Source organism: Vollenhovia emeryi, unplaced genomic scaffold, assembly GCF_000949405.1.
Source record: "Vollenhovia emeryi isolate VEMERY1.0 unplaced genomic scaffold, V.emery_V1.0 DF939143.1, whole genome shotgun sequence".
NCBI classification, from domain to species: domain Eukaryota; kingdom Metazoa; phylum Arthropoda; class Insecta; order Hymenoptera; family Formicidae; genus Vollenhovia; species Vollenhovia emeryi.
Window position 1 is genome coordinate 969,103 of NW_011967223.1, and position 25,078 is coordinate 994,180.

The 25,078-nt window shown below is 48.0% G+C and overlaps 1 protein-coding gene across 2 annotated transcripts in view; it reads right to left on the reverse strand.

The window, feature by feature from the left end:
- Window positions 1–23,695, reverse strand: part of LOC105566641 (helix-loop-helix protein 11-like) — a 139,780-nt gene extending 116,085 nt beyond the window's left edge. Inside the window, exons 1-2 of one of the 2 annotated variants that reach the window (XM_012020805.1) lie at window positions 23,331–23,695; window positions 4,703–5,045 (exon numbers count right to left, since the gene is read on the reverse strand). In XM_012020805.1, the coding sequence (XP_011876195.1) occupies window positions 4,703–5,045; window positions 23,331–23,416 (429 nt within the window). In that variant the 5' untranslated portion in view covers window positions 23,417–23,695. Of the gene's footprint in view, window positions 1–4,702; window positions 5,046–15,524; window positions 15,546–23,330 lie in introns of those variants that run through there. The other variant, XM_012020806.1, reaches the window with a different exon arrangement.
- Window positions 23,696–25,078: the final 1,383 nt, after the last annotated feature.

The following is a 25,078-nucleotide window of genomic DNA, read 5'->3' on the forward strand; positions in this document are numbered from 1 at the left end:
ACCCACTTCGGCAATATGAAGTTTTCAATTTTGTACGCAAATAAGCAATTCTAAAGTGAGAAGTTGAATGACGCGTTGCCTGGCGAGTAATCAACAAATCGATTCAAATGCAAAGTGGTCCAGAAGGAACAAAAGAAGCAAAATGATTTTCCTTCGAGTTGGTTCGCACGAGCGGATTCGACGAAAGCGCGGTCACGCCTTTCTCCATTACGGGAAGTAACAAGCAAGAAGAAGTTCGGGGCAATCGAGCGTTCGTATTTGGAGACTGTGGGCTTGTTAATATTGCCAAAGAGCCGACCGCCGCTCTTTGAGACGTCTCCCTCAGTGGGCCAGGGCTTCGCGCGAAATTCGCCGGTCTGGGTTTGGCCTTCGTGGCCATGCCAAGAAAGAAGGGACAGGACCGACGACGAAGGCAAGCGAGATGAAGATAGGGGAGCGAGGACGGAAGGAGGGGGCGAAAAAAGCCGGGACCGAAGGGAGCGAGGGCACGAGAGAGAAATGCGTGGGAATTGAACCATGTGGTCGGCCGACTGGCTCGCGAAATATCGCGTTGCGAAAGTGCGCGCGCGCGCGCACACACACGCGTACGGAGACAATACACGTACACGAATTACCGGTACACGTGGAGGCGGCGCGTACGAAACCGGTGCACGTATATACCATGTTTCGAGGTCACGGGGAATTTCAGAAAGAATCGCGCGCGGGATAATTAGACCGCCTTTCGTAATGTCGTTTGATAGTAACCGAGCCATTGAGTAAATGGCGCTTCGAACAAAGCTCGCGATCTAACGTATTTATTAAAATAATCCTTCCACATACAATGGAAGTAGGCTTCACTACGTGCGCTCAAGTAAAAGTGCGGACAACGCCGCACCAAGCGCCGGAGCGTTATGTAAGAATAACTGTACGAACTGTTAATGTATTTGTTCAATAAGAAAATTTTCCCCTCAAGTTTTATATATCTAAAAATAAGAGTGAATTCGTCGTATTTTTACGACACGGAGAATAGAGAAGGAGCAGTCGATATGACGAATGTAAAGACGGGCGTGCACGTACGGACGTACGTACGACACGTGCTCGATTACGCAGCGCGCTGCGACTTGCGATCAGCGCGAGATCAGCTGTTAGTTCACACCGCCAATTACGAGTCACGCGACTCTCGAGGTTCTTGTCCCGACTGACACACATGCGCATTGTATGCCTACCTTTAATCGTCTCACGAGGCACCGCGGCGTTTGGCGCCTCGTCTCCGTCTCGTCACGTCTCGCGCGGTCCACATTCCCCGCTAAATACCCGATTAACTCTTGACCCCCGCGTGACCGCGTTGTCCGAGCGCGGCGTTGCGCAATTTTTGGTCGGGTGCTATTTTTGAACGCGCCGGCGGAATGTTATTAGCGCGGCTCATTTCCATGTCTGCTCTCTGCTTTCCCAACATATCCCCGCGGCATCTCAAATTCCTGCATCGCTAATCTTCGATTCTCAACACCGAATATCTTAATTGACTTCGAGCGACGAATCTGTCGGATTAAACCTGATTCAAAGTCAATTAAAGAATAAAATTTGTTTACACCTGTTTAAATCTCGGAAATTTACTTAAAAGCCAAAATGCTCTTCATTCCTAAAATTATCCATGTCCCAATATGTAAAAAAGCAAAGTAGCCCAAATATGAAAGCGAAAGAATTCGAGGACAGAGAATAATTCAATAAATTTCAGATACATTCCCCTGAGGATATGTATCAACGTTTCGTCGAGAAACGCGATTTTCGTATAATCGGCTTACTTAATAAGTGTCTGCGCCGTGAAATACTCGCCGTAGTCCGTTCCCACGATTGACCTTACTTCACAAAGGTGGCACAAAGCTGTAGGGAACAAGTTCGCAGGTAGAGATTTACGAGGGTCCGTATTCATGCCCAACAGCGCCAGCCGTCTGATACCGAGTTTTATTTTTCCCCCGTACGAATTTCTTTTTATATTTATTAATATAGATCCAGAATAATGTAATTCTCGTTTGCGATGGAACGCGATTGAAAAATTACGACATTACTTTACGAAATGAATTAATGAAAGAACAAAATAACGCAGAAAAAAAATGCTGTTACTGAAAACCGCTTAACCATGTTTCAAAAAATTGAAAATACCGCAAACGCTTCGATCTTATTAGCAGCATCGTCTCAAATGAAAAGTCAAGTAGATATATATACTTTACGTTGGAAAATGAGTCACGAGTAGGAACTCGAAGACCGATCATACGGTCGGATTGTCCGCATCAGCTGATACTTGATGACGTCATCGTCAGTGACAGCAAAAAAAAAAGCTAAACGAACGCTATTACATAACAGTGGGGGCTAACGATTCAAGTCCCGGCATGACTAAGCGAACGATCCAAACCGATTGTGCGGAGATTTAGTTTTACAGCGTGGGATCGGACGCCGACTTTCACGTAGTGAAATTGGCCGGAGCCAAAGCGCGCAGCGATTCACAAAAGCCGCCGACGGCGGGCTTGCGTAATGTCGCGACGCGCAAACGCAAGAGAAACGATTGAGCTTTATTGACGAATTCACCTTGCCAAAGAGAGGTAGGTCGTCGTTTCCGGTCCACGTGTCAGCCTGACCCGGCTCGACATCGTGCGTGTTGGCCCTAATGTAATAAAACTCTTCCGGTCGGATGGTACCGCCGCCTCAACTCGCTTATTCTCAGGCGCGAGGTCCGTCTGCGTTTTTCAAATAACGGTTAGAAAGAGTCTTCAAATACGTACCGAGATTCCTTACTTGGCGAATGCAGAAAGAATTCTGTATTTTGTTTTTCGTTTCACTTTTCAGCACTGTGTACGTGCAAAATTAGGCGATAAATAAAATGTGACTCGTTTATATGTTTAACGAGAGCGTCATTGCATGCCAGCGGTATCCTCGAGTTGTATGACCAAACAAGAGCGATCGGTTTTCTATGTGTTCGCTAATATCGAGAAGAAGACCTTCGCTTTAAGGAAAGTAAATTATAAAAATAATATCTTGCAAGGCAATAAGTCATGCAGCATCGATCGCATACAGTCGGATTTTCACGGTATTATCATTTCGTTATCATCGTTACTTTTCTTGTATGGTCTTGCATAAAATCTAATACCGCCAAACGAGGATATACATAATTAATCCCTAAATGCACATCATTAATTGTCCATTTGACAATCGACTCGTTATTCCACTTCCAGTGTAGCGTTTTTATTTTCATTGTTGTGCGAAAGCAAACAATATATAATCACAGTCGGATGCATTTAAAGATTAATCGTAATGGAAACTCGGGGCTACTGCGAAGAAGTAAACAATTCTATCAATTGTATCCGACAATTGGAGTCACGAATTCATCCAAAGAGTATTGATATATAACGTCTTGCGGGGAACAATATTATTCCTGACGACTCCACTTGGACTATTGGATGCTCAAATACTCGCACAACGTCCCAACGATCCGAAATAGTCACATATCGATTGAGCGCGTCGCTAGAGTTCTCAAAAATTCGAAGTGTTGAAAACGGACAGTCAAAATCGCAAGGTGGTACTAGTACAAAGGCGTGACCCACTCTTACGATACTTGCGGTGGTATCCTCGTATCTGTGTGCACGAGTGCGGCATAAAAGATTATCTCGTGTACGCACGCCACATCTTGCACATGGACGAAATGAGAATTTTCCAAGTTCGGATGCATTACGACAAAGAAAACGAAAAAGAATTATGCCTTGCGATTAATGATGAGACACTGCTTGCACAATATAAGCAATCGTGCATTAAGGTTCGAATTGTCCTCATGCAATAATTTTCGACTACGCTATTTGCGTGGGCCTCGACAAATCAACTTCACATTTGGTACCTCATGACTTCAATGAAGATCGTTTTGCGATCTTATGGTGTGAAAATTACAAAATATTTGTCAATAATTAATTTTCTTCGATATTTGTCATCAAATATCTTCCTCTCTCTCTCTCTCTTTCTCTCTCTCGAAGGTGAGAAAGAGGCATGCAATGATTGTGCATTCCTTCTAATGTATCCATGGAAAGACGTGAGCACGAAGCGATGAACGGATGGATGATCTTATTACTCAAGCTTGATCGACTATTCCTCCAGCACAGGAAAAATTTATTGGAGGAAGTGTTCTTCAGTTCTTTTACAATAATTCATACCGAATGAGCAAGCGATCCAAGCTACGAGGAGTATACGGCAATAATGATAACACTTTTCGCATGGATACAATTCTCATTTCAACCAAAAAGATTCATCACGATACGATGCCAAGTATGTCTCGCACATTCTCGTATCGGCACACCTGACTTCTCATACGATACCAACGTATAGCGTACAAAAAAAACCGCATTTTCAGCCCTGGACCAGAGTCGCGAAGAACGAAAATTCAGATTTCGTTAATTTCTCATTATCGAGAAAGTTAAAAAAAAAATTTTATACATGTACCGAAATGTTGAAACACTTTACACTGCAATCGACATTCAAGACAGTTTTTCAGCACAAATGTGATGTATATTACAATAAACAAAGATAAGATTTTATATATTAAAAAATATTCCACTTAATAAAATGGACATACTAATTAAAGATTTGTAACTGACTTTATGAGCAATAACTTCACCGTTCGAAATATCAAATGAAATGCGCACGACTCCGGTCAGGGGTCAATGTAAAGCCACACACGACTTACCTTGGACAGCTTTTCGCCCTCGTTACGCGGCAGCAACGACCTCAGCGATTGGAACCCGGCGTTGATACTCTGCATACGGCGTCGCTCGTTGCTGTTGGCGATTTCTCGCCGCATTCGCTTCTCCTGCTCCATGTGGCTGCGCGACGTAGCACGGCCGACGTTGCTGATACCGTTGCCGTTGCTCAACGCAACGTTCTGACTAGCAATCCGTCGACCAGTCCCGACGTTACCTTTTGTTTGCGGCAATTGTTGCCGCTGCTGCGGTTGCTGTTCTTCAGTATCAGCGACTTCGGCGACCGTCACACTCGTGGTCACCGAGCCGTCGTCCACCGTCTCGACGCTCCTGCGGACAAATGAAATTATCGATTACAGATTTGTTCTTCACACAATTCGGAGCCTGACATCTCGACTTAAGCGACAAATTATAAGCGAAATCTTACTAGTACGGCAAATGCGTTACGTGCAATGAAGACGACTTGATACTTGAAACCATCTTACTTCTTCAATCGTCAAACGCGTATATTCTTTTATACAGTTATATTAAATTTGTCTAGATAACCAAGGGCTTCACGTTAATCACGCGTAATGCTGACGTTTCAATCTTTAAATACTAAAAGGCTGCGATCCTTGAACTCTCGAATCTTTATATATTTATATCTACGTCAATTTATTTTAATTACCTCGCATGCAAACAGCTACGCTTATCATCGCTTATTAAAAAAAGAAGACATTTCCGACGGGCGATAAATGTCCATGGTCAAAGTATTCCGCTACGACTATCAATGAGATAGAGCCCGAATCAGAGTGAACGAGAAAGAGAGAGAAAGAGGACACTGATACACGCGTACGCGCATCTGACACGAATAACACGTGGCGTCTCGTCGAATTTCCTCCGCCGCGATTGAGATCGAACGCGGAGCACCCGCCCCGTCTTGTGTCTCGTAGCGCGAGAGCTTTTAAGGAAATTGAAAGCAAGGAGGTGCTTTTTTTCTCTTTCTTTTTACTTCGGCGAACGCGCGCGGCGAACGACGACGACGACGACGGGACTTGTGGACGGTTGAATTCGCGGTCAATGAAGCGAGACGTCGTTGACGCTTCTCGACGGCAGCTTCAAAGGCTTCTTCGCGCGCTCCCGACCGCTCGCACGTCCGCAAACACCTCTCTACCCCGGCCGTACGGAATCTGTGATTTGATAGGCCACTTAGATTTGCTAACATCATTATCTTTTCCTTTTACACGCCGCTAAAACGCGGCGTTTAATGCTAATCTGCCGATTATGTTGACCGTACTAATTAATAAAATGTGTGAACCTAGAACTGCACGTGTGTACAATGCTGTAAGCATCTGAATATGTACATCCCGATAGCTATCGACACCTAGGGTAATATTTAGCTATTAAGCGAGGAATTCGGCAAACGGAGCCGTTGCTCCGATTTAGGAGAGTCGCGAAAGAGTCGACGAAGGACTGTCGAAGTAAATAGACGTGCGAGAGACACAAAGGACTGTGAATCGAAAATTCGAGCAAGTGCGGAATTTCACTTATATGTAGTCGAGCAAAGGCTATTAATTCTTACGGGTTGTTAAACGAAAGTTTAGTTTATACCAATACTGTTTAATCATTTTCAGTGTATGTTTAATATTAATAAGTGTTACCAAAGTGAAAACCTGATCTCTATTTAATCCGCGCTACCTAAAAAGAAAAAATCCTAACCAAAATCCTTTCGATCCTTACAATGCTTTGCATTTTATTTTAAAATTGCCGTGTGTTCTTCAGCAAACATTTCCGGCCTATCTCATCTCGTATTCGTAACACACTACGTAAAGCCGTAACGTGCTTTAATAACGTGAATTGTCACGCAAATAATAACGCACGTATATTATAACGGAGAGAGTCTCGTCGTAAAGGTCAGCTGCAAGCACGTGACGGAAATTCCGTTCATATTTACTTGCGCTCGAGATAATTGTAATTGCAGATAGGCAGGCCGCAGAGTTCAACAGGGGTTTCAGGATTTCATGTAAAGTCAAAATTTCGCAATAAAACTGTTGACAAATATAAAGAGTTTTATACTTTCACTTTTCTTCAAACCGACTTGATCACTTCGTTAAATTCATTCCAGCTCTTCAAATGCAACTTTCCTTATTTTACTAACGTTTGTGCCAATGTCAGTTCGTTAATTTCATTCGTTTAAAACAAGCATTCGTTAAATCATTTTAATTTAACATTCGCGTAAAGAACAGAAAGTACAAATTAATGAAACTGATTATTAATTATTGTTATTACACGCAAACGTCATTTAATTCATAAATCCCTCGTGAATCTTTCAGGATACATGCAGGATCGAAAAATCATTTTTCTATTAAAATTGATAGGAAGGATACGTTCCTCAAATCTATCAAAGTTATATACGTGTCATTATGTGTGATTACACGCTGTAGTCTGCTCCGGGGAACTTATAAATAAGTTAGCAAAGTCCTTAATAATGCAATGCTCATTCCGTAGCATTGTAGACTAACTTGTAGGTAAAGTCGGTAAATGAGGAAACAACAAACAGCTGGGAAAATTATACGTTAACGAGCAGCAGTAAGAAAAGCAATGAGAAAGAGAGCCAAGGAGGGGAAAGATCGAGATGGCGGGTATAGCGCCGCGAGGATGACTCAGCAGAGAGGACCGTGACCTTGCCCCTTGCTCCGAAACCGCCACGTGTCGATAATACAAACGAATGTGAAAGCTGTGTCCGCCAAAAAATGATGGCGTAATCATTTTTGTTTACAGTACGATCATTTACAATACGTTCCTCTCATAATACTCGAGTAATAGCGCCCGGTATAAAAATAATGGAGCTTGTTGGGATTGCATTACGTCAGGTGCGAATAAAATCAATTCAAGTTGCAAGTCAGAATAATTTAAATCACGATCCTACTGAGTCGTAAGTCAAAATAACAGAGTAAGATGTTGTTTCAAAAAGTGACTTATTGTCGACGCAAACATAGACAAGAGACTCGAGAGATATACTACTGATGAACTTTTGAACAACATAAAAAAAAGAACCGCTTATTGTTCATAAAACGTATTACCGAAAGACTATAACGACACGTAAAAATAGCAAGAGCGTCTTTAAATGTCACGACGCTTCATTGACCGCTTGTCACTTGACCAGTAATTTTCTTTGGTTGAAATATTAACAGTTACTCATTCGAAGATGTCACTCAAATACCGCGGAACTACGACCACACGCGCAAAGGCATAATCGTACATCATGCCGCGATGTAATAACGCTTTCAAATCACAATCGTCCATCAACGATTTTACAATGGCCAAAGCGTGTTATAACGCAGCATTATTCCGCAATTTAGCTCTCGTTCGACATTAGCTGTTGGCTACGTCTTCGAAAACAGACGATCTTTCTGCCACGATGCTAAATATACCCTTCGCCACTCGCGAATTAAAGCGATACGGAACGTCGATAACGTGACATTTCATAGCTGATGATGTCGCTTGTCCGTACGTTTTGCATTAATTTCGGCACTGCTGCCTCCCGTCATAGTCGCCGACATTTCAGTCACATTATTGCCATCGTACAACATCCGTCAGAGCCAATACCGCCGGGTATAACATTACAATAAATCACGATTCCATTACGCTCAATACGTATTGCCATTTTCGAAAACGACCGTCTTGCCTCGCGATAAACGCGGCTGAATTGTTCTGAGCAGCACACGAGGGATTGAATCAGGCCGCGGCATTCATCGGCGATCATTCATAACGGCACGTGGAGGTCCACGGAACCAGAAATCCACGTGGCGTACTCTCTCATCGAGTGGTTATATTAGATCAGCTGGTACGCCGGCGGCTTGCTGGCTGGATGGTTGGCTGTCGTGACGTCAGCTCGTTCGTTCGCCGGATACCCGCAGAGCGCTCGCTCGGCCAGATCAGTTGTGGCGAAGTAGGTCGGCGAAGTGGATAGAGCTACCTTCCTTTTCACCCTGAAATCCTGCCACCCGTACGAGGGAGAACGCGCGCGCTAAAGATAACCCTACGTCGCCTCTATTCTTCGTATCTTGTCAGTTCGGTTCGGTTATCTCCTGAATCGTGCGCCGCTTACATTCACGGAGAGAGTTATCTCTCTCTTTCTCTCTTCCATAGTCATCTTTTTTACTATACATGTACGTTATCCTCTTATGTCTCATTGCTTGGTACATTTTCTCAATTTCTTTCTCTAATTTTGATATCGCCTCCTTATATTATAATCTTTCATAATATCGTTAGCAGTTTTCTTGTAATTATATTTAACCTCACACGTGAAACTTTTTTCTTCTTATTAGTGACAGTCCTAAATAATTTTTTCGCTCTCTGTATCACTCGTGACAATCAGTCGATAAGTAATTGACTAACGAGTAGAGATTAAATCGCCAATGTCCATTTTCATCTCTTAATGTTCGGTATTCGTAAATTTCGCGCACAGCTGTGAATATTACAGCTCTGGATATCACAGCTGTGATTAACCGTTGTTGCTTGTGCCACAACCATAATCAGCAGTCGAACCCGCAGAAGATAATTTCTTACAAGGTTACATGATACTCAGACCACACATGCCGTTGAATTATCTTTGATGATAAAAAAAATGGAAAAAGAGAGAGGCAGCAATATATTGGTAAACTTTAGTGATATACGCAAGCACACAAATGATATTGAGCAAACGAGAAACAACATTTCGAAAAGCTATCGCTGAAGCAAATCGAAAATATCTTATTGCAGTCGTACTTAAATATATTTCAAACAAATTTTATTGTCACCTCGAGATTTTCTTGCAATTAAAATATGACGAAAAACCGTTGGAGATTAATTTCTCTTTACAACAGGCGTTTGAAAATTGGTTAACTGTAGCATCGAAACAATCATATTGTTACCATTATATCTGTCAATAATTTATCAGTGGCGATTATTTGTCGGCGAATAAATACACTTTAGAGGACATCCGCTGGCCGCGCGATTAGTTCCAATTATAAACCCGCACGTTGGGCAATGACGACGATAAAAAAAAAGGCAAAGATAGAGTGAAGAATAAAGGACAAGGGAGGTAGCGGTGCACCGACTCGCTCGGGGCCTCTGTCCAGGTGCATGTGCACCCGTTGGATTTTCACCGATAGGCGGAAAAAGCGTGTTGAGAGCGCTTTCGTGAGACGCGACGCGGACAACGGCATGCGCGCATTCTGGCGCACGCGCCCGCTAGTGTTGGTGTGTATGTGTGTGTGTGTGTTACGACGCGCGCGACTGTGTGTATCCGTCCGCGGCGAACTCTCAGTCGACTCGCTCGCGTGAGTCACCAACAGCTGATGGCTGGCGCCACTCAGCTGGCTGTTACCGGTGCCTTTGCACGAGCGTCGCTATCTACGGCCGCCTATCAGCTGCGACTGACTACTAGGAAACGTGGCCGGATAGCAGACGCGCCGCGGTAAGAATCGCCGCGGGAAAAAGAGACACGATCCGCGGATACGTTTCAGACGCATCAGCGCGATTCCGCGTCCTCCGGACCGGGCGGCGGCGGCGACCAGGACCACCTCGTTTCCCGCCAAGGGTAGGCGTCCGTCCAAATCTGCTGCCCCGCTGACGTTTACAAACATCAACATAAATTGCAACGTCGAAGAACACGGCGAAACGCGATAATCGCGCCCGACTTATCGCGGGTTGCAAGGATCACTCGATTGCAAACGTACGATACAGGCAGACGCGGCGGCGTACGCATACTGAAAATTCCAGTGACGCATCGCACATAACTTGAGAAGAACTGAATAATTAAACTCTGTGAATTAGAAGGGGGATAAGGTGCATACCGTAACAGTGACACACGCAAGTATTGCAGAATAGACGACCTTCCATTTGCATATTCTACGAGAACGATTCTAGGAACATTGCATAACGCGACTTTACTGCATTTTACGATTTCTCCTTTTTTTTTCCCTCGTAATGGCTATAAAAATAGCCGTCGGCCTGGCGTCAGTCAGCTGCCTGTTACTAACGCTTCTGCACGATATTTGCAGCCGTCTATCAGCTGCAAATGACTAACGGGAGGACGATGCGAAAGCGGATGATAAAGATGCCGCGCGGATTGCTCATAAACAGTAAACGACCTTGTGATAGTTTCACTTATAAAGTTCCATTGAGACTTTGACGAGGATTTAGATCCTTAGGCCCGTCCTACATGCAATTCTGCTCAACATTAGCATGCAAACGTCGCACGTACTAAAAATCGATACTCCGTTTTCCTTAGTCGTACAATTTTTGCATTTAGATATACTTATTTAAATGCAAAAGACCACGATGTAGCAAAATTACGGCAATTAAACAAGATATACTAATAAATGTTACGTTAAGCTTTAATTCGCTTTAACTGTTCATATCTTACCTCGATATTATCTAAGAAATCTTGTTTCTCGAATGAAATATATTAAAATAACGTGGAAGAAAGAAGACGGAAGAATTCGAGTGAAGGAAGCGTCTCTTTTTCGCTCCTCGTCCTCTGCCAAACTCAACCTAAGGCAGGCACGAAGCCGGAAAGTATCTGACCGTAACAAAAATTCCAACGCGCCTTGTAGGGACATTCAAGGCCACGCCGGCAGAGCCGAGGTATACGCGTCCGTTTCCAATTGGTCGATGCGTGGTGGTTGTATCTTTAGGGTCCCGAACACCCTCGAATGCCCATCCACCCTAACAGTTATTCCCGGAACTCATTTCTAATGGCCACAAAACCTATCGGCGCGCAAGCTTAGCTTTCCCTTCTTCCTAGAGTACAATATCACGTCAGCCGATGAGCGACTCCTTAGTATAAGTGACGTTATTCGTCGAATCTCTATCACGAGAGGCACGTAATCGGAAAGATCGTCAGGTCTCATTATCTAATAGCTTATCTTATCCTACGCGCATCTTAAAGATATTCGCGTAAAAAAAAAATCCAGCTCGTACTACAAGATTTATCGTGCGTGCTGTATTATTATCAGTGCGGCTTTGCGGTCGGAGCGAGTGCCCCTTAAAATATGCCATCTCTTTATAAATAAAATAGATGAAAATAAATAAACCAGGTTAAAAAAAAGTATGGCGAAAGTCGCAGAATTTACTATTCTTATGAAAGAGAATAAAACAGCCCTTTGGATTATGCAGCCTGAGGAAAAAAACGAACGGAAAGGTAGGGAGAGGAGACGGCTTACGACATCTGGAAGGGACTCTTCTGCGAACGGAACTGTCGTCGGCAGATGTTAACAGGATTAGGGTCAGAAATAGGCAACAATAGGCTCCCTCTTGCCCTGAATATTTCTTATTTCAAATGGCTCGCTACCGTGCATCACCCAGCTGAATAAAAACGTCACATCTTCGTGTAATATTAAAACTTAAACTTGAATCCGAACGGTAAAAAGATGATTGCGGGTACAAGATAGCGAGAGTCGAATGAAATATGAGACCGAGATAAATCACGCTGGAACAAGTCACTAGTATCCTGCGACGTCGAGGATGTAAAATAAAACATGGCAAAGCGGCATGACGAAAACGCGGATTAATTAAAATAAACGCGACACCGTATCGCTCGTGCGATTGCGGAGCGATTTGGGGAACGGTTCGGGAGCAATCGGGAGAGATCCAGAATAAGAGGCGGAGGACACGCGCGTTCTCGGAAACCACCGACGTCTGATCTCGGAGACCTATCTCAATCGTCGGAGTAATCGCCCGGCCAATAACAATCGGCCGACGTTATTGTTGGCTCGACGTCGCGTCGCGCGATTTCGGGACGCCCGTTGCATCTGCGGGCATGCAGAGGCGCACGATATCAAGTTACACGCACATGAGGATAAAGTAAGAGAAGAGGTACGCACGCGCGCACGCCGGCGAGCGCGCGCGCGCGAGAAGCGGCGCGCACGCAGATGTCTTTGGCAGTGACGACGGTGCGCTTAGCTCTCCGCGCTGCGGCACGCGGGATGAAATGAAGAACGAGAATGGATATGAGATTGGGAACGGTCGGAGGCATATATTTAGCAGTGTGACGTAAGACGCAGCCCAACGGGCGCCACGTCGAGTCGCCTCTACGTGCCTTTTCTCTCCCCCTCCCTCGTCCCGCCCCACCGTTTCCTCCTCCTCTTCCTCCTCACCTTCGGTTACTCCGACTGAATTTACTCTCTTCTCGTCAGGATCGGAGGAACGTATCCTCGATACGTGTATCGGTATCGATCGACATCTTCCGTTGAACGATTCCTCTTTATCTGCCAATTATCTCGACAGTTTTCTTCCCTTTTTTAATCACGTCCATATTGTGCAAATTGTACTTTTGTAATTTTGATACTCACAAATGTTGTTTGAACTTTGTGTGTGTTTCTCATAGCTTCGACCAACGTGAAAAATGAGGACTCGTGCGTTTTCTGTTATTAATTGAAAAGAATCATTGCATTCCCTCGAGGAACGCTCTCACGTGTCACCTCGTTAATTCAGGTGTTTTACTCGCACATAACAGTCAAGTTGCCTCCGGTTCGCACTCGGCGGCACACGCGCCGTATGTAAATACGTTATGCTGTTAATCACTTGGGAGAAAGCACCTGCGAGGAAAACAATGACAATTTATATAGATGACGATTGGAATGCGTGCGCTCCCGTGCGTAAAATGACGTGAGTCAACCAGCTGTTGGGATACGAAACGAGGCAGCGAACCGAGGCGCGGATGACAGCCGGCAGTTCGACTGCGTCAGATCGAAAGAACGCAGCGCGTTCTTCATACGCTTAACACTTGAATGTGCGATATGAATGCTGCATCCTCCCGGCAGCGATTGTAAAATATAAAAAAAAAACGTCCGTTATCGCGAATGTTGTGACTAGACCGTGACGCATTTGTACCCCGCGCACCGCGCTACTCTTACGAGCTCCAATTACGTTTATCGATCATAATCGATCGTACGGACGATGCGGGATGTTCGGGACAGAACGCAAACCAAGAATCGATCCTTCGGTTTTACTCCTTCAACAATACGGAGTTCCGTTTTACGGCAATAATGAATGTCATTGTAAAATTAAATCGACGAATACCGGTTCGTGATGCATTCGTAATGCATTTTGCTCTTGTCTTCTCGTCTGCAACGTCAGATATTGAAAATTTTAACTGTACCGTGATCGGTATTCATTTCACGAATGTCGAGAAGCTCGAGTTACGGTCCAGTCAATTTTTAAATTAGATTAAATTTCAAGTTACAAGCTAGACTCCGTCGAAATATCCTTCTGTGAATACTCGAGAGAATATTTCTCTACGCAGTTTTACATTCGACGCACATTCCAGAACTGAGAGAGCAGCAGGTACTTCCAGCCATTCTTTTTTCTCTTTTCGGATTTCAAAAGAACTCAGGTAGAAATCCGCACACAACACAGGAAAGAATTCATAATCTTTGTTCAGTATGACAAACACCCCCCCAAAAATGCTAAGATTTTCTAACCGACTGGTCTAACGCGTCCATTTCCTTCGTACGATCACAATCCACAAAATCACCTTTGACTTTTTGGCATAAGGGCCAGTTCCACAAACATCAGTTAACTGTTAACTAGGGCTCAGTCGACTTCTATCTTTTTCCATCTTATTATTTAAGAAGAGACAGAGAATCAATTAACCTTCGGTTAGCAGCTGACCGATGCTTGTGAAACTGGCCCTAAGTCAGTATTCGCTTTGTAAACACTTGTACTTGAAAAATTAAAGATTGCATTGCTGTCCGGCAAACTTGAAAGGACAATAAATTAATTTGGTCGACCTTCGTGTTTCATAAATTCAAACAATGCACAGCGACGCTTCGGCCATGGATTTTGGCCCTTTTCACGCAATTTTCTTAATAAATAATCAAGCACGCGTAATAAGAAGTCAATTAATAAAAGTCCGAAGGTAGCGAGGCATAATTATACAATTTTTTCGGCATACGTTAAAAGCATGTAGACTACAAAGGCCGGAGAATGACTGTAACGGAAAAACGACATGTTGCAATTTTTGTTATTATTCCCAGAGATGGAATTTCTCACCGCGACAATCCTCTATCGGCACAGAGCACAAGGTGCGCGCGTGCGCATACACACGTGAATATAATATTCTTAGAATAAAACCAAGTGCGACGTAGAGAAGCACCGTGTGAATACTTAAAGAAAGATGAAGGAGGGGCGTGAGACGGAGGCATTATTCCCGCGCGTCTGAGGTCGGTCCCTTCGCTTTTATCCGTATATGACACCTCCACGAGCGCAGGATATATTTGTGTAAGCGGGAGTTTGCGGCGCACGACGGATATGTGGAGCATAAGAGGTCAACAGAGAAACCATTGTTGTCTGCTGTCAGATAGCAGAACTGAAAGGAGTTTCGGGATCGTCTCCATGGTTCAGTCGCTTATTCTCTATGAGAAACCAAGTTGCGCGTCATAGAAATTAGATTGACGTTTACGCATACGAGTGCATCGAGTGTTCTGCACCGTGAGACCATGTGACAAGATATCTGCAGCGTGTTCCGAGATACCAGAATTGTGTTCGTATTTAACTTGACGGAGAGGTCCGTAGATCTTCCATTCACGTGGAATTGATAATTAACATTACACAGAGTGTCCCTCGTAAAAGGGACGACGATAAAACCGAAGCAACTACGTAAATTTATATATACGAAGGATCTGTAGACTTCCGTAAATATTAAGCGGTACATATACTTGTGCAATAAAAAATTCGGAACGCGTGAATAAATTGACTAGAAAAATCATACGGCCAATTTAAAATTCAAACGAACGTTAGGCGACGGCTCTGGGCTTTGTGCATTCAGTCACAGAATTATACCTGATATCCCATTCGACGCTCCATCCCTATGCAAAGATCGTATACGCGCCCGTACGCTTTGTCGTACGCATCTTTTACGGTTTCCCGCATTTTACGAAGGGCGAGAGCTCCGAGTTGGAGATAAACGAGGCCGAAGACGCGATCTCGCGAGAGAAACGCATTCGCAACTACGTCCCGAGCGATTGTTCCGGCCGCGATAACGGTTCGTGTCGCAGTTTACGCACACGACGAGCCTAGACGCGGAATCAGGGGCCTCATTCATGCTCCCTATCGCGCACTCGCGCCACCCACGCGTCCCGATCGCGCGAGCGGAGAGAGAAAGAGGAGGCGTGTGCGTAAGCGCGGCCGCGTAAAAAAGCGCCGACGAGAGAGTACCGGGGCGATCGTCGACGACCATCCGGCTCGCGGACGGCCACGAAGCGACTAGCTGGTTAACCTCGAAAGCCGCCGACCTAGTGACGGATGATTGCGCGCCGCGTACGCGTACGTTGCACCGGAAAAATTGCGTAGTCTTCGTTGAGCTAGGTCGCGGCGGCGGCGCGTTCCCCGTCGCGCCCGGCGGCCTACGTAGGGAACTATCCGGCTTGCCGTGCAAATAAATCGCGTGGACATTGCGTAAGACGCAAGCGCGTGCTCGCTGAAAAAACAACCGTAATTACCCAGCGCGGCGTCGTTAATAATCTCCTCGCAAAGGTTAATTAATTATTGATACCGACCGCCGTGCCACGAATGCCTCTTTTTCAACGAGTTAACTGTGGGATCGCGCCCACTTGTGCGTGCTACATTTTTCAGGCCACGTCAGAGAGAATATTATATTAATTCATTATTGTTAAAGTTCTATCATGAGGTATATCGCCCTCCTTACGACGTATGAAACGTGGGAGGCGGTTCGCTCGTACGCCTCGCGTTGTAGCCGCGCGTCGAGAAAGCAGACACATTGATTTATTATTGCTAATTAAAGTATATCACAATTTATAGTCTCTCTCTCTCTCTGCGATTCCTCGTGGAACTCTACAGATTGCAACTCTGCTCGCGTGCATTATGAAGCCGAGTCCCCAGCTGGTTCCTAAAATAAAGGCCCGTATTGTCTATTTACATCTATCGCGCGGTGGCTCTCCGTCTTCGCGGACTGAATAAGAGAGCTGCATATTAAACTTTTCTTATCGATTAATAAACCAGCGTTAGAAACAGTAATACATTACAGGTCACGGCGTCAAGAGATATATATTATCCGTATATGCGGCGTGTAATTATCGCGATTTCGTAGAATCCTAAAAATGGGACCCGTCTCTATTATGATATACGTCCGCGGGGCAAGAGAAACGAAAGCGGGCGCGTTTCCTATTAATTAATGGCGCCTATTGCAGATTGTGGTGCAACGCCAGTGGGGTATCCCTCCGACACGCGCGCGCATATACGCGAGAGCTTTATCGCAGAGTCATGCTCCAGGTAGATACAGGCGAATAAAGACCCGTTTTGTCTACTTATGTCCATCACGGCGGGACTTGTATCTATCACGGACGTTATACCGCAAGCGGCCGACCTATCATTCGCATTGTATTTGCATGAACGATAAAAACACGATCCGGCGGACCCGCGGACTCTCGCGGCTTATCGCGGCGAACGGACGCGGTTGCGAATGCGTCGCGACCTGGTTAGACCGCCGCCGGCAGGAAGTCGCGGCGGATAACGAGATTGGAAAAAAAAATTATGCAGTTGCGACAGGTGTTAAGCTCATTCCTAGACGAAGCCGTTCAAACGTCTACATTTCACAGCGGAGTGACGTGACGCGGCGCGGCGCGGCGCGGCGTCGCGACGTTTCCTTGGCGCGCGCGCCGAACTTTGGCGAACGTTCCGCGTCGCGTTTCCGTCCGACACCGAAGTTGCGAGGATCAGTTAAATTGCAACGCGATGGAATCCAGCGGGTAGACACGTAGCGTAAAATATCTACGTAAAATCGGGACCCAGATAGATCTAGACTCGCTTACTTTCGCGCGTATCTCGCGACGAGGGATCTTCCTATCTACGATGGACTCGTTTCTCTCGCTGCGGGTCCGGGGCGGGACGTTAATTCACGCCGGGATCGACGTTTTCTCAGGGACGCGTTTCGCCAACTGCGCCGTACCCGCCGCGGCGCGGACGCTATACGATGTGGACCGGCGTCGGGTGCACGCGCACCCGAATGCACACAGAGGTTAACCCGATCGCGCGAGATATAACTCACTCGCATCCCGCTCCGTCGCCGCGCTCTCCCCCTCGCCCGCGTCTCCCCACGGGTGCTACATACGTATGTATGTACGTCGTGTCTCTCCGTGCGCAAGTATGCGTGTGTACATACACTTAAGCGGCGATGTATTCGTGCTGCTACGTTGACCGTGGTCAGGGATTGGCTCGACCCGTTCGTCAAGCCGCGAGCTCGCGGAGACGAGAGGTGCATCGAAGCGAGATGAAGCCGTTTCTTCCCTCCCCCTTTTCTGCCCTCGGACGCGTAAAAACGGACCGCGCGTAAAAGAGTCGCGCGCTTGGACATCCGAGCGCTCGCAGCGCGAAACGACCGCCCGCGCGCCCGATGCGTTATCTCGGGGGATAGCTGTCGCGCGCTGATAAATATTGCCGAGACGTTGTGTCAATGATCTTTATCCGCTCGGTATGCGCTTACGTGCCGCGAGTCATGCATATTAATTAGGAATTGTATCGCGCCGCGACTGCGCGCTTGACACGGCGTTGAAAAGAGCGCCGGACAAAAAACACCGAGTACAAGTTGCGATCGTGGCGTTAAGTGAACCGTTCGGAACGGCGAGCGTTGTGAAAATATGTATCTGGACAATATTGATTCGTAGGCGGGCACGAGACGTTAGGGAGATTAACGCACGGCGCGTTGTTAAAAATAGAAACGCGAAAAGTCGCGTTTAATGCCCAATTAACAATCGTACTCGTCCATTACGGACCAGAAACCAACAGATGCATCCGACACGCGAAATGTAATTTGCGCTTCTAAGCTATTCCCAGCAAGCCGGCAAACGAATAAATACGTACCTATATAATAGAGGAAAGTCCCCTATTACGAATAGGCTCCTAATACGAGATAGCGGGGGTTTCTGTTAAATTAATAGGCCTCACCTATTGATTCCGCCATAAATTTGTTGCCCTCGGAGCGAAATCCGTTTGGTAGAAAATTCATTGTTAGATCGTGTAATCGTTGCGAAAAAAAAGACTTTTGACTGAATTTAGATGTCGAAAACCTGCTATCTCATGTTAAAAACCTGTCTCTCATAATAGAGGACCTTGAAGATCCACTTTCCCGAGGGGGAAACCGCTGACCAAAATCTTGTACACCAATGCCCACTAATGCCCAGTGGGCATTACTTTATCTTATTATCTTCTTTTATCTTATTTTATCTTTAGAATCAGCAAGACGTAATGCCCCAAAAATGCCCTAGTAATGCCCAGTAATGCCGCAAATCCGTACACCACAATGCCCTCAGCGGTTTCCCCCTCGCACTTTCCTCTACACATTTTACTGGTAAAATGTATGCTAAAATTTCAGAAGACTCTCATATTACGTTAAAGGGAGCAAAACTTACTGTAACGAAGCAATTTTATACAATTCAATCAAGAAAAATATATGAAATATCCTATTATGAACAGGCTCCTAATATGAGATAGCGTGGGTTCCGTTTAATTAATAGGAATCGTCTGTCGGTTCCACCATTTACTGCCCTTGGGGTGAAGTCCGTTTAGTGAAAAATTGATTGCTAGATCGCGTAATCGTTGCGAAAACAGATTTGTGATTGAATTTGAACGTTGAAAACTATCTCGTATTAGAATCCTGTCTCATAATAGAGGACTTTCCTCTATATACAGTCTGGCGCGCGCGCACCACGGAATAAATAATTTTACCGACGAGGGCAAATTTATCGCGCGATCAGTAACGCGAGAATCGTTCTGATTACGTAACGACGCTCCGTTTAACGGGCTTGATATTGTGCTTGTCGCGTCGCGATTAAACGGATAAGCACATATCTGGTGTGATTTCGTGCGTTACGTACAACTTTGGTGTCAAAGTTATACATTCCAGCGCGCGGGGGAAGTTTGGGAAATAGTTTCCTCCCCTTAACCGTCGCCGTAACTACGGGACTTATTGTCGCGCGAGGAACAACGCCGTCGGATAACGTGGCAAAACGCTTTCGACGAGTGATGAATTATATAATTCGGATGCGCCGAGTGCCCACCCCCGCCGCGCACCTCGCCGCCGCGATTAGAAACGTGTAAATAATGCAACGTCACGTGAAGCGATACGATGCACGTGAGAAACGACATTATTACTTGATCGGGTATGTCGCGTACATCGATCATTTATTTACGCTTCACCCCGATCGCAATAATCCGTTTGATGACGACGGCATCGACGTTTAACTTTGGTCACCGTGGCGTACGCTGTTTTACATTTTTTACGCCACGCATAATATTGCGCGCAGCAACGTCTCTCAACGTTTCTCGCGTTAACATTACGACGGGATGACGAGACCACAGACTCTCTACACGGAGAGAGAATTTTGCTCTTAAACTTTACCCGGAAAATCACGCAACCGTGGCATTTTGAAGACCTTTACAAGAATTTTTTTGCAATTTTACCAAAAATTCTACTAATCAAGTGTATGGTAAGATTTCAAGAAAATCTCGTACAAGTCTTTCAAGTGTCACGTTGTCCCACGATTACATGATTTTAAGAGAAAATTTTCTTCGTGTATATTCCACTAGGCTGCTACCTACGAGCTGAAAAGTGAGGCGAGAGTTCCGCCATGTCTTGTCAGGTAAATAAAGTAGTGTGTGTATGTGTGCATCGGTGAGTCAGTGACACACTATATTTACCTAACGAGACATGAATCGCCTCACTTTTCAGCTCAAAGGTAGCGGTCTAATAGTACATAGAAGTCTGTGAATGAGACGAATGACTGAAATGTGAAACACATATGATTTTACGAATATCTTCAACATGCATCGCTGAACGTGAGACGGCGTTTGCTACGTTATCCTTAATCGCGACGATAGAAAAATTCTTCCAGCGCGAATTCTGCAGGGGATGAGACCAAAGGCGCCGTTCAACGTGGCGCGAGAATGTTAATAAATAAACGTAATTAATTCAGAATGCGTCTATAGACACCAAAGTGTGTACAAGCTTGGCACCGTCTTTCCTCGTCTCGACGAGCATTTTTGCCGAGCCTTAATACGCAGGCATGTCCTGCCTTTCGTGAAATCACGATCTGTTCCTTCAGTTTATCGCACTGATTGATACAATTGTCACTTGAAAAGGGCCGCAAACCATCGAGACGTTGCGAGTTTAAACGTAAAAATTTGCCAGAACACGGTCAAGTAATCATTGAAGTTTCTTAATACGCAGATTGCCAAATGTCTATAGACACCAAAGTGTGTACAAGCTTGGCACCGTCTTTCTCTTCGTTCCGACGAGCATTTTTATCGAGCCTTAATACGCAGGCATGTTCTACCTTTCGTGAAATCAAGATCTGTTCCTTCGGTTTATCACACCGAACGTTTGATACAATTATCACCTGAAAAGGACCACAGACCACGGTCGAAACGTTGCGAGTTTAAACATAAAAATTTGCCAGACATGGTCAAGTAATCATTGAAGTTTCTTAATACGCAAATTGCCAAATGTCCGCGTGCGAAGCCTAGTCCAGCATGCGCTCTTCGCATCCAGAAACGTTCTAGTTTACGTAAGCAAATCCGAGACGCTTAAGGAAAAATTGTCGACCAAGTGCGACTGTACAGCAGTTTATCAACTCGCACGAACTTTTTAAACGTATTCATCGACGGCGAAACAAGGTTCCCAGATGCAAAGAGCACGCCGTAGATCGGGCTCGAATGGGACTCGGTCTCTAGGATTCGAGGGACTCGCGGCGATCGGAGCGATTGAGGGACACGGCGCGAGCGAGCGCGATACAACGGTGATGAGCGTATGTAAACAAGAAGTCGAGCCGGAGCGCGCGCGGCATGCTTGGAGTTATTTATAGAAACCGATTATTGTGCAACAAACGCGGCTTTACGTAACGCGTACGGCGGCACCGCGTGTGTCCCGGGCTCTGTCGGTCACTCGGCTGTACACAAAAGGACACACTTTCCTCGCGCCTTCCTGCTTCTTTGTTCCACGATCGTTGTACTCGTGAGACCGAAAAAAAACGCGCGCGCGCGCGCACCGTCGAAAGACGCAAAAAGTGACTCGACGTGCCCCCCCCCCCCCCTTTGAATCCGACGAGGCCGAGATGCCGGGAGGAAGAGAGGGGGAACTTGATCGAAACGGCAGTCGCTTTACGATTTTGCGAAAAAATTTTTTTTACGCTCGCAGAGTAGCGATTCCGCGCGAGATCCCTTTATCCACCGCCGGATATCGCAAACTGCGAGATTTATATAACTGTTGTCAATGGGTTGCAGCGGCATCAATAAAGATACCGCTAAAGCGATATATTTGAGAAGATTGCATAAAGACGGAATTGATCTTAATACGAGTGTCGTGCAATTGCAGGCTACGCGTTAGTTACAGAAGCATCCATGCCTTAAACGTGCAACGCAGTTGCCGGACACAATCGACGCGACCCGACGTTTACAGCAGGACCTCGTAATCCAGACGACGCCGGGCAAAAAAATATTAAACGCGACGACAAAATACGGGTGCGGGGGAAAAAAAAGGATACAAAGTTCCGATCCCCCAGGCAGCGTTTACGGGAAACGCGTAATCCCGCCCGATCCCGGCGGACGTGTGAACGAGAGGTATTCCTACGAAATTGCTACGCGTTTTGCATTACGTAAGAGTGAAATGCGGATGCGCGCGCGGTAACGGAAGAAATGCCAGACGTCGCGAAAACGAGGAGAGGCATCCGCCGCGAGCGAGCGAGCGGGCGAACGAACGATGGACGGAACGAACGAACGAACGAACGAGCGGGAGCGCGCGCGCGCCATGCTTGTTGGGCGTGAACGCATGGAGAGCGCGGAGATTCGCGAGATTGCCGTGCCGGCGGCCCGGTCCGACGCGGTGCGACGCGGCGCTACGCGTCCCTGCGTTTCCAGCGGAAAGCGGCTTTCGGGGAGTCGCGACGGCGGCGGCGGCAGCGCGGCGGCGCGGCAGCGGCGGCGGTGGCGGCGGCGGACGACGACGCAGCGTCGCGATGACATACACATCGGGCAGCAGCAGCGGCGGCGGCGGCAGCAGCCAGCCACCAGCGGCGGATATCGGGCGACGGGCGCCGGCCGGCCGGCCGGCCGGCTTCAACAGCTGTGTGGCCGCGCTCTCTCTTTCTCTCGCGCCGCGCGGCGCCGCGCGGCTCGATACGCACGCACCTCCGGCCGCCGAGCCCCGACAATGCCGATACACTCGCGCCGCGTCCGATGCCACGGCGGCAGCTACGTTACGCTCTCGCAAACAGGTTGAGGCGATAAGCGGGATCGCGGGCACGACACTCGAGAGAGAGAGAGAGAGCCAATAAAGATCGCGAGTCTCTCCTGCTCGCGTTTCCGTCTCTTTCTAGCTGTCTGTCTCTGTCTTTCTCTCACCCTCTCCCTCTCCCTCTCTCTCTCTCTCTCTCGTTCGCTCCGCTGCGAAGCGTACCATACTTAACCTCGTCGTGTCAAACGCGAGCAAATATATACATATAAAAATGTAGATGTGGGTGTATCCGTATACTAGCGCACATACACGGATTTATGATGGCACTCGCGCCTACCACTACCTACAACGCGCGTCCTTTTCTCTCTCTCTCTCTCACCTCGGTAAAGAAAATGAAAACTCACCCGCACAGCTCAGTTTCCTGCTGGTCCGTCGACTCGACGATTTCCTCGAGCAAAATCCGATCGTCAGCCACCAAGTGCACTGACATATCTCGTCAGTCCGCGGCACACCGAGAGTCCCCGCGCCGAGCGAATTTCACGTTCCCCGACGGCCGTCGTCGCGGCTGCGAAAAGGCGATCACGGCTCCCCCGTCGATATCTTGTCGTTATCGCTCGCACTCTTTTCTCGCGCACTTATTTCCCGCTTTCTTTCTCGCCCCGCTGTCCGTCAGTCCGTCCTTCCGTCCGTCCGTCCGTTCGTTCGTCGGTCTCGTTCGCCCGCTCGCTCCTTCACTCGTCGCCCGACCGCGCACTCCACTCCGGGACGGGGGGGAGGGGGGGGGGGCAAACAACGCGCGTTTTATCAAACGCGTCTCCGCTCGCGGCACGGCGTACACGTATACGCGGTACTCGCCACTTCCGGCTCGCGCCGTGTCTCGCGACGACCCCGTTTTCCTCTCCTCAGGCCAAACGCCGGCGACACGCACGGGAGATTCGTCCACGGGACAGCCACACGCTCCGCGCGGCGCGCACACACAACGCCCGAACGCGTTTTGTAATGGCGATCTTTGGCGGGAAACAGCTGAGGGCCCCCACGGCGCGCCGTGGATCACTCCGCCGCCCGGCGTCAGGAACGTCGCTAGGCGGCTCGGCCGCGGGCGCGGGCGCGGGCTCCTTTCTCCACCGCGGGCGGTGCTGCTGCTGCTGCTGCTCCTGCTACTGCACGGCGTCGGCACTTTTCCCTCACTCGCGCGGACCGCTTACTCGTCCCCCGATCAACGAGGTGCTCGGGGCCGCCTTGGCGTCCTCGATCGATGTCACACGTCGGAAATATCCAGTCCCCCTCGCACTCGCTCGCGCGAGGATCCTCCGGCACCGGCCGGATCGTGACGCGCGCGCGGGGATGCGGTGCGACGACACGTCTATCGTACGCCGCGCGCCGGTAGAATCGTCGCGCGCGTCCGCAACATCGACGACGGTCCGCGTGAGCGCGCGCGCGCGCGCGCGCCCGCGCGACGGGTCCGCGGCGACGTACGTTGAACCGCTCGCGCACACTCGCGCACCGCGCACACACTCACTCACGTACACAGGCGCACACGCGCGCGTCACGGCGTACGCCGTCTCTGCCGAAGCGCGCGCGCGCGCGCTCGCGCGGTAGGAATCTCACCTCGAGAGAGGACAAGCCCGCTCCGAAAAGTCGCTCGGCGTCCTCGCCGGTCGCGCGGCTCCGCCGTACACAAATCGCGCGGTCGGCTCGCGCGCGCTCGACGGGGGGGTAGCCGCGCGCTTCGCTCTGCCCTGAGCGGCGACTCACTTCAGACCAATCCCCCGTCAGCTCATCCTCGCGATCCGGCTCGCGGATCCGGCGCTAACTCCCGGTGGATCGCGGCTGCCCCCGTGCCGTCGCGGCTCGCTCGCTGACGCGCCCCGTGGATCCGCGCGGACGTTCGCGCACGTAGGTGGCCGCGGACGGCGGGCCCGGTCGCGGCAAATGTACGGCGCCACGGCGCGGGACTACTTGCGCGTCGCGTAGGTTTACGCTAGAGGAATGACGCGGCCGCGCGGGAAACATCTGCCAGCTGGCCAAAGCCCCGCCCATAGAATACGCGAGTCTACTCGATCCCCCACCACCGACCGCCGCCGCCGCCGCCGTCGCCGCTGGCCCCCCCCCTCCCTCCCTCTCCCAACACGCGGTCGCGAGCATAGTCTAT